The 11,875-nt window shown below is 44.3% G+C and overlaps 1 protein-coding gene and 1 pseudogene across 1 annotated transcript; both read right to left on the reverse strand.

Annotated features, from left to right (window-relative positions):
• Positions 1-6,787: 6,787 nt before the first annotated feature.
• LOC134393344 (olfactory receptor 5AR1-like) lies at positions 6,788-10,049 on the reverse strand (annotated as a pseudogene).
• Positions 10,050-10,451: 402 nt separating this feature from the next.
• On the reverse strand, positions 10,452-11,396 carry LOC134393345 (olfactory receptor 5AR1-like). Its single transcript, XM_063118374.1, has one exon. The coding sequence runs from the start codon at positions 11,394-11,396 to the stop codon at positions 10,452-10,454; it is 945 nt and encodes a 314-aa protein (XP_062974444.1).
• Positions 11,397-11,875: the final 479 nt, after the last annotated feature.

Raw genomic sequence — 11,875 nt, forward strand, 5'->3', positions numbered from 1 at the left:
AAGACAAATCCACACCTCCCATAATGCAACGGATCGAGGACCCAATAACATCATCAACTTTTGAATGGGTGTTATATGAACGCAACTTGCAAGTGGATAAATGCATGGGTATCTGGTCTGCTTTTCTTGAAACCTTTGTATATTTCTCTCCCTTTTTTTTTTAATGAACAGATGGAAAATGATGATAATCTCATATACGTAAAGTATGGGTGTGTTTTTTTCCATTTCCACAATGTATTTTCTGTTCTGCTCTGTCGATATTCACAATTAAAAAAAACTCTTAAATATTAACTGAATGACACAGTCTTCATGGTCTGTGTCCCTCTCTGATGTTGTGTTAAAACATCATAAAACATAATATCAAAGTTTAAAACTACAATATAAATCCAAATAAAAACAAAATCCAGCAGCAGCACAGCAAAGTTTTAAAATATAGTAACACATTAAAAACAATAGAAATTGAAAGATTAAAATGCCTGCGGAAATCAGAAGGTCTTCACCTGGCACCAAAGAGAACAAAATATAGGTATTGAAGTGCACTGATAGCTATGGGGCACAGTACACATCCCATTTACCGCTTTCTGGCATTATGACCCACTTTTTATTCTGTATTTTCCAAAACACTGCAACAGAGTGGGATGACCTTTGTCAGGAGAGAGACTGGGGGAGTGCGACCCTGTTGGTTCTCCTGGACCTCTCAGCGGCTTTCGATACCATCGACCATGATATCCTTCTGGATAGGTTGTCTGAGCTGGGAGTTGGAGGTACTGCGTTGCAGTGGTTCCATTCCTGCTTGGATGGCCGATTCCAGAAGGTGGTGCTGGGGGATTATTGCTCTGGCTCCTAAGCCATTGGGTTCCACATGGCTCTATTTTATCCCCTATGCTGTTTAACATATACATGAAGCCGCTGGGGGAGGTTATCTAGAGATGTGGACTAAGGTGTCATCAATGTGCGGATGATACCCAGCTCTACCTTTCCTTTTCATCAAACCCAGGTGAGGCAGTGGCTGTTCTGAACCAGTGTCTGGGCACGGTAATGGAGTGGATGAGGGCTAATAAACAGAGACTCAATCCAGACAAGACGGAGGTACTGTTAGCGGGTGGTTCATCTGTCCGGCGAGGTGATGTTTGCTCTGTCCTGGATGGGGTTGCACTCTCCCTAAAGGATCAGGTCCATAGTTTGGGGGTGCTCATGGATCCAGAACTGTCACTTGAGGCACAGGTGAATTCAGTGGCAAAGAGCACCTTTTATCAGCTTAGGTTGATATACCAGCTGCGCCCTTATCTGGACAGAGATAGCCTAGCTACAGTTATCCATGCTCTGATAACCTCTCGTTTGGATTACTACAATGTGTTATACGTGGGGCTGCCTTTGAAAATGGTCCGGAAACTTCAGCTGGTACAAAACAGGGCAGCCCATTTACTAACAGGGACTGGCCAGCGAGACCACATTACACCAGTCCTTTTACAACTTCATAGGCTGCCAGTCCAAGACCGGGCCCAATTCAAAGTGCTGGTATTGACATTTAAAGCCCTAAACAGTTTGGGGCCAGGTTATTTGAAGGAACGCCTCCTCCCATATGTACCTACCCAGACCTTAAGATCATCTACAGGGGCCCTTCTCCGTGAGCCCCTGCCAAAGGAAGTGAGGCAGGTGGCTACTAGGAGGAGGGCTTTCTCTGCTGTGGCACCCCGGCTGTGGAATGAGCTCCCCAGAGAGGTCCACCTGGTGCCTACACTGTACTCCTTTCGTCGCCACCTGAAGACCTTTTTATTCTCTCAGTATTTTAACACTTAATTTTAACTTAAATTTAAATTTTACTGTTCTAATTCTGTATTTTAATCTTATATCAATTTCTGCTGTGTAGTTTTATCCTGGTTGTGCTTTTTATACTATATTTTGTATTTGTGTTTTTAGATTGTTAGTTGTTTTATTATGGTTTTAAATTTTGTGAACCGCCCAGAGAGCTTCGGCTATTGGGTGGTATAAAAATGTAATAAATCAATAATCAATAATCAATCAATCAAGTTTATTGTACTGGCCAAAGGCCCTGACAAATATGCCAAAAAGGGGAGCATCCATGCATATATACAATAATACAGTAATACAAAGCCTGGAGAAAAAAGACATATATCACTTAAAATTTACCATACCTACATATCAAGGTTCAATCATCTGTGGAAAGGGCTGTCTAATATATTTATACAAACTACAACCCCCATTACTACCTTAGATCAGCTGATGGATCGCCCTAGGAGCAACTCAAGAACGCTAACTGAATTGGGGGCTGTTAATTTAGAATCTGAGATTGCCCAAGTGGAAAACTGTGAAGGGTTAAATTCTGGGCTGACGGAGGGGAAGGTTTGGTCACATTTGGGAGGGGAAAGGATGCTAACTAACTAACTAACGAATTAAATAATATCGCTGTGTTTGCTACAAAGTATAAATGTGCAAGAGAGAGATAGCAATACATGATGGGATCGTATCAATATGACACAAGGTGTAGATCTGGCTGTAGGCACCAGGCGAGACTCTCTGGGGGTCCATTCCACAACAAGAGTGCCACAGTGGAAAAGGGCTTCTCATAAGTAGCCATCTGTCTCACTTCATTTGATGTAGGCACCTTGAGAAGGTCCTCATGGTGCCTGCACCAAATGCTCCACATCCATCAGCTCCACATCCATCAGCCACCCCTGTCCTATTGCACTTTCTGTGACTTTGGTACCAATACAGCAGGAAAAAAAGCCTTGAACTGTTTTTTCACTCATTGTAACTCCTTGGACCCTGCACCTATCCTTCTGAAATTGTGCAGGCTTTTTCCCCTAGGGACAGCTGCATGGCATTCCCCATTTTCATACAAATTACCCTACCCACCCCTCAAAAATAGAAGGGGATTAGGGATGGTGAATCACTTACCTTCCCCCAATTTGAATGCTCCCCTTTCACAAAAAGAATGCTGCACATATCCTTCTGAAAATTCGTAGTAAACATTGATTTCTTGTTCTGGCCATGTTAAATAACTATTCAATTCTTCCACAGGCAGCTGGATAGTGTCACCTCCTTGAGTGTCGCTGCAAAGTTATATACCACAGGGGAAAGGGCATCCACACTGAGTACCATGCTCAGAGGCCACATCAAGGCGCATGCTGTGGTGCTACTTCAGGCCACCCCACCCATGTATACCTTGGAACAAGAAGAAAAAGCAGGCTCAGGCTTGATTGACGGATGGAGGAGGGGGTTCAAACCCAGTCTCCTGGTGCTACCACTTGCCCCAGCAGAGCATCTCAGGTGGTCCCATCCTTGTATACCTTGGAACAAGCCAAAAATTCAGGTTCAGCCTTGACTTGAAAGATGAGGGACGGGTTTCAAACTCAGTGTATTGGCACTACCACTTCCCCCAACCCCAGAAACATTTTTTGCAGGTTGTTAAACAAGGGCCACCTCAATGATGGATGTCATTTTTATAACACTTGCGTACAAAATACATAGAAGTGCATCCTTCCCCCCTTTTTTTTTTTGAAACCCCCAAACTGCACGAAACTCCTGCACCTATTCATCTGAAACTTGGCAAGTTGATCCCCTCAGAAGGAGCAATTATCATTGCAACTTTCATCCATTTCTGCCAATAAATAAATAAATAATGTTCAGCAGATCCTTTTTTTTAATCAAAATACAAAGGTACATGGAACAAATACCACTGTACTTATTTTTATAATCCTTTCCTAAGAGGATACTCTGTATGCAAATTTCATCCACTTCTGACAAGCAAACAAAAGTTATAGCCCTCTTTTTAATTTCCCGTGATAATCAATGGCAGGCACAAAACCTCAGATTTCTGAATCTTGACTTGGGTTCATTCGCCAAGTCAAAGTAGCCTACAATTTGGTCCAAGCAGAACTGGGGCATTGTCACCAATGTGAAATTGGGAAGTCAAATGTTGCGGTTGGGGCATATTTCTGCCATATGTTGGTTTCTAATGATAGTAAATGGGAAGCATGAAGATGTGGACCGGTATGCAATTGAAGACCCAGACTTATGCATTGTAGACCAGTAGAGGCTGATGGCTCTGATTTTGGTGGGGCTGTGGATCACTCCTGGGTTTCAGTCAGAACCCATCAGAACTCTAAAGGAGCTATCCAAGGTGCTGAACCCTAACCCCCAAACTAGCTTCAGCACTTTGGATATCTCCTTTAGAGTTCTGACTGGTTCTGACTGAAACCCAGCAGGGATTCACAGCCAAACCAAAATCAGAGCCACCAGCCTCCACTGTTGTAGTCTTGACAAGAGGATATGAACAGGGGGTCCCACAAAAGAGGCCTCACAGGACAGCTAACATGCCAGACAGCCACATGGCACACAACCATGACATACACAGAGTCTGGCTTATGGCGTCAGCCAGTGGTCTGCTAATTTTGACTAAAACCTATTATTCTAACAGTATCATTTCCTCTTCCTTATCACCAGTTAGCTAGATGGCAAGGGGGAAATTAAGGAGATGTACAATGGAAAATATTGAACTCTGTGTCATGGATGTAAATAAAGGTCTGAAAGGGGGAATCACGACAGAAAAGCATGCCAAGGCAACCAAGAAGCCAGTAGGACACATGGAACACAACCATAACAGAATCAGAGCTTCAAGGAGTAGGAGGTTCTTGATTTATAGCTGCAGTAGGGTGCTGGCTTTGACCAAAAGCCTTTCATGCACCATCATGCATGCTGAATGATACGGCCAAAGATATAGTCCATGGTTCTTTGAAGATCTAAGTGGTACTACCTGTTCTTTATTTTCCTAATTTTAAAATGAGTTTGTCATCAGCTGCTATTGGAGTGACATGTGGGATTAAAGCATATTCTACAGACCCACTGCAAAATAATGGCATTAGTAAGTGCAATACTCTTCTCACATCCCTTAGATTGAAAAAATGCTCTTGAACTTACTCTCTTCCTCTAAGCTCAGTTGCGTCCTGCACAGTCTGAAACATTCTTTTTTTTCTTTCAGGCTGAAGTAAGACTGCAGGTGGGCTGCTTCCTTGCGAGCAGAACCCAACAGCAAAATCCTTCTAGTGGTTTGAAAAAACCCACCAGATTTATTTGTTTCAGGTGACTCTAGGGCTTTTCATGATGGATTGTGCTATCTTTGGGACTATGAAGGAGAAGGCACTTCTAATGAGGAAAACCTTGGTACTCCCTGAAGCATCTCAGGTCCCAGGCACATAATGCAATGCATAACATTTTTCTAATAATTACACAGGGCAATCAATAGGAGCCAAGTCACAATTCTCTGACTGTAATACACAGAGATAATTCATGCAAAATTCCTAAATCTTAGGTTTGTCTGTTTTCCCTTTCTTCACATCTCATGTATATGGTTCATCAATGTATCTTTATTTCAAGTTTAAGTTTATAGCCTGCCTTATATCATTCATGTGATCCCTCCTTGTGGCTGAAACAGACCAGCAATGCCTTGTTCCATGAGTGAAAGGGAAATGACCAGAAGAGTGTGTCCCTGCTCCTTTCTGCCCTTATGTTCCTTTGGCCTTGTCTACTAGGAACGTGCTCCGCTCCGCTTCAGATCGCGAAGCCGGGGCAGAGCAACCCGATTCACCTCCGCCAAAGGCAGATTCGAATCGGGTCGGGGGAGCTGCGGATTGAGGTGAAGAGGTTCGCCTCCATCCAGAGCTCCAAATGCAGGTAAGTGGGGGGGAGGGGGGCTCACCTGGCAGCAGTAGCAGTGCAGTCCATGCGGCGGCAGCAGCAAAGCCTGTTAAGGGGGGAGGGGGGCTTACCTGTGTCTGTCGCAGTCCGGCGCAGGCTTCACCTGAGGCCCAGGCCTCAAAGCGGAATCAGGCTGTGGCCTGCTCTTCCGGTTGAGGCCTGGCCCTCAGTTGAAGCTGCGCCGGACTGCGCTGGAGGCAGGTAAGTGGGGCGGGAGGGGGGCTTACCTGGCTCCACCGCTGCTGCCGTCCATGTGGTGATGGTGATGGAGCCAGATAAGGGGGCAGGGTGGAGTGGGGTTTATTCGGCCCTCATTTTGTCCCCCTTCCCCACTTACCTGCCTCTGCTGTCCGCCGCAGAGGCAAGTAAGTAGAGAAGGGGGGCAAAATGTCAATCCACCCGTCCAGATCTCACTCCACAGAGTGGAGCGGGGGAGGGTCAAATTGACCCGAAGCGGATCGGTGGGTCCCTGCACAGCCCTATTGTCTACTGCTGCCACCACGTGGAAATATTTTTTTCTTCTGGCTTCCTCCAACAAACAAGCCTTAAAACTCTCTTAGTACCAGGAACTTAGTACCTTTAGGTAATGTGTGGGTTGGATATTAGACACGGGGTGGGTAAAAAGAAGAGAGACCATAACCTTTCAAACAACAAAGTTTTAAAGTCTATTGAAGAAAAAAATGTTAAGAGGAAAAAGTTTTAAAATCTGAATGAATACATGCATACAGGACACACAAAAATCATATGAGCAGTAGGGTGATATAATAACCAGGGATAAACACAGCTAGCAAACTGAACACAAAAGGTGACCCAACTGAAAAGCCCCTTAGCTGCAAATGTAGTAACAAAACAACATCTTTATGATATCTGACCATGACAGAAATTGTCTACTTGAACTATTTTCAATTCAGAACCATGAAATACTGAAAAGGCAGAATGGAATGGCTAAAATGTTAGCTGAACATAACAGTACATGACTTAAAAATGTTATCTTCAGAAGCTGAAATGGTTCACTGTTAGTACAATTTATGGTATAATGAACAATATGGATAAACAAAGAGGGAGATTTTTAATTTGGTGGATTGGTCCTCATGGCTTTCCTCAGAACTCCCTTCATGTCCTTGTTCCTCAGGCTGTAGATCACAGGGTTCAACATGGGAGTCACCATTAGGGCTGTGCACGGACCCCCCTGATCTGCAACTTTTGGATCGGGTCTGCTCCGCTTCTGGTCAATCTGCCTCTGTTCCACTCCACTCCGTGGCGGATCCGGATCCAGAGCTCCACTTTTTCCCACCATAGGCTTGCATTGAAAATGTAAAATGCCTATAACTTTTTTAGTTTTCAAGTTAGAATCATGAAAATGGGCACCATGATAGCTTCTAAATAGATCCTGAGGCATGGCCACTTTGAAGGAAATTGGATCATGCCCTGATTTTGGGGGAAATTTTAAAAGATTTCCCCCATTTACAGAAATGCATGTATCTCCGTTATTTTGTAAGCTACACACATCTAACTGGGCACCATGATAGCTTATAAATCGATCCTTATTCATGCCAATTTTGAAGGAAATCAGATCATGCCCTGATTTGGGGGGAAATTTTAAAGTTAAACCTAAATCAGAAACTTCCTCTCCGGTTAACCACTTCAAAAATGAACACAGGGAACTTCAAGATAGAAAATTATTAAACTGGGTGAGCGTACAGCACATAGCAGGTCATGGGATAAACAACTCAGACCTTGCATTGCCACGCTTGTGTCGCAGTACTTCTAAAACTTTAATTTCTTTCATGCCATCCACTCATTCCGAAGTGCTGCATGTCGTTTTTCAAGATGCTGCACACACATCAAACAGAGATGTCATTGAATAGATTATCCTTTCAGGGTCCATCACAGTTCAAACATTCCAGAGTAAGCCTGGGAATAATTGTAATAACAATAACAATACTAATACTAATAATGAGCCTACATTGTCGCAGAGGATTCAGTGATCATGGCAGCAGCACATACAAAATGTAGTTGCCTTTTCAGGATGAGGAAGGAAGGACTAATGCCCTGAGTCAAAGCAAGACCGTCTGAGGCGGTCACAGATGAGGAGACGCAGCAGGTGGCTATGCCCCTGAAGCACTTGGAGAAAGCATGCCATAGGCTTGTGGGGTTGACCCACCCACCCATCTACATCTCCCTGGCACCAGGAGGGCAGAGAGGCAGGCAGAGAGGTGGAGGAGGCTGGCAGGTAGGTGCTACGCAATGCACAAGTAAGCAATACATCCGTGGGTAAATCCCACCAGATGCGGCTAACCCACAATGCGGGAACCCAGGGAGGCGGTAAGCGGGCAGGCAGGAGACAGCTCTGCGGGCACAAGTAAGTGAGCCAAGGATTGTTTCCAGGCCATTCAAAGGCAGAAACACAAACCAGCCCTGTGAGGTGGGAACAGCACAGAGAGATACCTTTGCATCCATAAATAATAGGAGGCTAGCAGGACAATAGTAAAGCTTTGTGTTCCTTGCTTCAGAGTTGATTGACTACACAGCCATTAAATAATAACAACAACAACAACAACAACAACAAAACAACAACAAGAAGAATTAGAACAAAAAGGCTGACTGACTTTATTACCAGTATGGGAAAGTGGACATGCCCATTGCCATGGAAACAGTGGACTGTGCCACCAGTCCTTTGGCTGGTCCTGTCTAGGTGCCTGCCTTTGAGAAGCCACATCACACATCAACACATGCAACTCATTGGTTTCCACTGGTTCCCCTTTAGAGGGTTCTGATTACCCTCAAGGGCAGTGGGCACTGGGAATGTCCACATGCCGTACAGGACATCATCCACTTGCACCACTGCTATCCAGTTGTTCACCAAGGTTATTGTGGATACCTTGCAGTGCTGTGTTGCCTATCTGTTATTTTACTTTGTATGTTATTTAAGGTTGTGTGTGAGTTTGCTGGGGCTACTGCTTCACCAATCCACCATACACTGAAAAAAATCCAACCCAACGACAAAGAAAGAAAAGTTACTCAGTATCCCTTTTTGCTTATTCCCCCCTCCAACATTGGGATTGGAGGATGCTTCACATGAACTGATCACTTATCATGATTGGGAGATAAACCTGTCTCTCAACACTGAAAAAAGCTTCCCCCCTCCCATTTTTACCCATTCTATAAAAATTAATTCCAAGCAAACCGCAGAACATAGATTTTTGAAAATCTACACAAATGACCCCCAATCATCAATGTCTAAGCACACTAATTTTCAGGGATCTGCCTTTAAAAACAAAGAAGTTATAGGCTTTTATTGCCCAATGTGATCCTATGTTAAAAAAAAAGAGTCCAAAATGGCGGACAGAGCTCCGAATTGACGTGGAGTGCTCCACTAATGAGCGAACCGCTCCGCGTTGCTCCGCTGCCCCTTGACCTGATTCGTATCCACCTTTGATTCGTATCCACTTTTGGTATCCACCCAAAACGGAGCATAGCACAGCCCTAGTCACCATTGTATAGACCACAGGAGCCACCTTGTCCTGATTTAATGAATGGCTAGCACTGGGATGGGAATAGATGAATGCTGCTCCGCAGTAAAACAGAGTGACAGCCATCAGATGGAGAAGGCTTTGTGGAGGTGGAGAAGGCTTTGTGCTTGCCCACAGCTGAACTGATCCTCAGGATAGTGGACAGGATGTATGCATATGAGAAAAGGATGGTCAGGTTTGTCATTATCATATTGAACCCAACAAAAACAAACATCACAACGTCATTAATACTAGTGTCAGAGGGAGTATAGGAGGACCATCACAGTAAAAGTGATTGATGACATTGGGGCCACGGAAAGGCAAATGAAACATGGTTCCAGTATGGACCATGGAATTCAGCTTTCCAGCAGCATAGGAATAAATCACTAAGTGAGTGCATAGCGTTTGGAACACGGTGAGTGAGTAATGCAGAGGGTTACACATGGCCACGTAGCAGTCGTACACCATCGCAGCCAGCAGGAAGCATTCAGTGATGGCAAAAACAGCATAAAAGAAAAACTGTGTTACACATTCTGCCAGTGGAATCACTTTCTTTTCTGTCAGCAAGTCTGAAAGCATTTTGGGAGAGATGGACGTGGAGTAACAGAGATCTATGAAGGATAAGTGGCTGAGGAAGAAATACATTGTGGTGTGAAGCTGAGAGTCAGCTAAGATTAAGAGGATCATTCCAAGGTTCCCCGACAGGGTGACAAGATAGATAATTAAAAATGGCACAAAGAGGATAGCTTGCAGAGTTGGTTCAGTGGTGAATCCCATCAGAAAGAACACAGTCACGGAAGTGTGGTTCCTTTCTGTCATGATCATTGCTAGACTCCTAGACATGCCCATAAGTGTCTTGAAGCCCACAGCTGACAACGCAGCATTGGAAAAGCTGAGGTTTCAGATTATTTCCCCATCTAAGTAGGTATTTTCTCCCTCAAATATATATTTCAGAAAACCTCACTGGCTGGAATGTCATGTCACATTTTGAATCGGCTTTTATCCAGAGAAACTATTTGTTCTGAGTGTAATCTAAATTTGACTTTGAATTAAAAAGAATAGATTGTCATTACCAGAAATTTAAGGAATTCTTTACAGAGCAGAATGGTTTTTACACTTGTTATGAGACAGAATAATAAGAACCATGTTCTATGAGGGCTGGTTTTTCCCTGAAGCTGAAACTTCTGTTATCTGGTTAAGGTAAAACTTCAAAAGGTATCATCATAAATGCCAAAGAAGAGCTACTTTTCCGAGTTTCTTCCTGAAGGCACTCCTGACCTCCTGGTTCCTCAGACTGTAGATCAAGGGATTCAGCATGGGGATCACCACTACATAGAACACTGAGGCCATTTTGTCTAGGTGGTGATTCTGCCTAGAGCTGCGCTGCGCATACATGAAGCTAGCACATCCGTAGAAAATGGAGATGGCCATGAGGTGGGAGGTGCACGTGGAGAAGGCTTTCTGCCGGCTCTTGGCAGCACGGATCTTTAAAAGGGCAATCAGAATGTAGCTGTAGGAGGTGAGAATGGTCAGACTGGTTGCCATCATATTGAAGCCAACAAATACAAACATCAAAGTATCATTGAGACTGATGTCTGAGCAGGAAAGAGCAAAAAGTGGAGGTCCCTCACAGTAAAAATTATTAATTATATTTGGGCCACAGAAGTTTAGCCTAGATGCAGCAACTGTGTGCACCAAGGCATTTACAATCCCGGCGCCATAGGAAATCACTATTAGCTGGATGCACTTTCTTTGGGACATGTTGGCAAAATAGAGCAGAGGTTTACAGATAGCTATGTAGCGGTCATAGGCCATCACAGCCAGGAGGTAGCACTCAGTGGTGGCAAATGCAGCATAAAAATAAAGCTGAGTAAAACAATGAGCAAAAGAAATTACCTTCTTCTCACGTAAGAGATCACTTAGGAACTTTGGGGTGACAGATGATGAATAGCAGATGTCCAAGAAAGACAAGTTGCTAAGGAAAAAGTACATAGGAGTGTGGAGTTGAGGGCTGGACTTGATTAAGACAATCATGCCCAGGTTCCCCACCAGGGTGAAGGCATAGACAGCCAAGAAGCAAGCGAAGAGGGCGATCTGCAGCTGCGGAAGGTCTGTCAATCCTGTGAGCATGAATTCAGTCACCAGTGAGCTGTTTCCCATTGGCATCGCTGTAAGGCTGTGGGAATAAGAGGAAAATAAAAGTCAGTCTTTCTTCTGCCTATTCAGAGCCAGGGAGTGATCTATGTGTCTCAGGCCCTTTCTACACCTAAGGATTATCCCAGGCAAACGGAGGGATCATCCCTGCCTGCCCCCAGGATCCCGTGTGTGTCATTTGGATGCACAAGGATGATCCCAGGACAATCCCGGAAAAAAAGGCAGGTGTAGAAATGGCCTCAGTCTTAAAACAGTCCAAGATTTATGCAAAATGCTCTGACCGTTCGCCCATCCCCGTCCTGTTTTCCACCCCCACCCCCGAACAGTTAGTGAACACTCCACACCCACCAAGCTCGCTTAGTCCCAGTCTGCCATTTGGAAGAGCCTTTAAAGTTTCCCCCCCCCTAAAGATTTCTTGTATTTTCACAAACTTCTGGGTTCCCCCATTTATTTATTTATTTACATTTATATACTGCCTTACTGCTAAAATG

Source organism: Elgaria multicarinata, chromosome 2, assembly GCF_023053635.1.
Source record: "Elgaria multicarinata webbii isolate HBS135686 ecotype San Diego chromosome 2, rElgMul1.1.pri, whole genome shotgun sequence".
Lineage (NCBI taxonomy): Eukaryota > Metazoa > Chordata > Lepidosauria > Squamata > Anguidae > Elgaria > Elgaria multicarinata.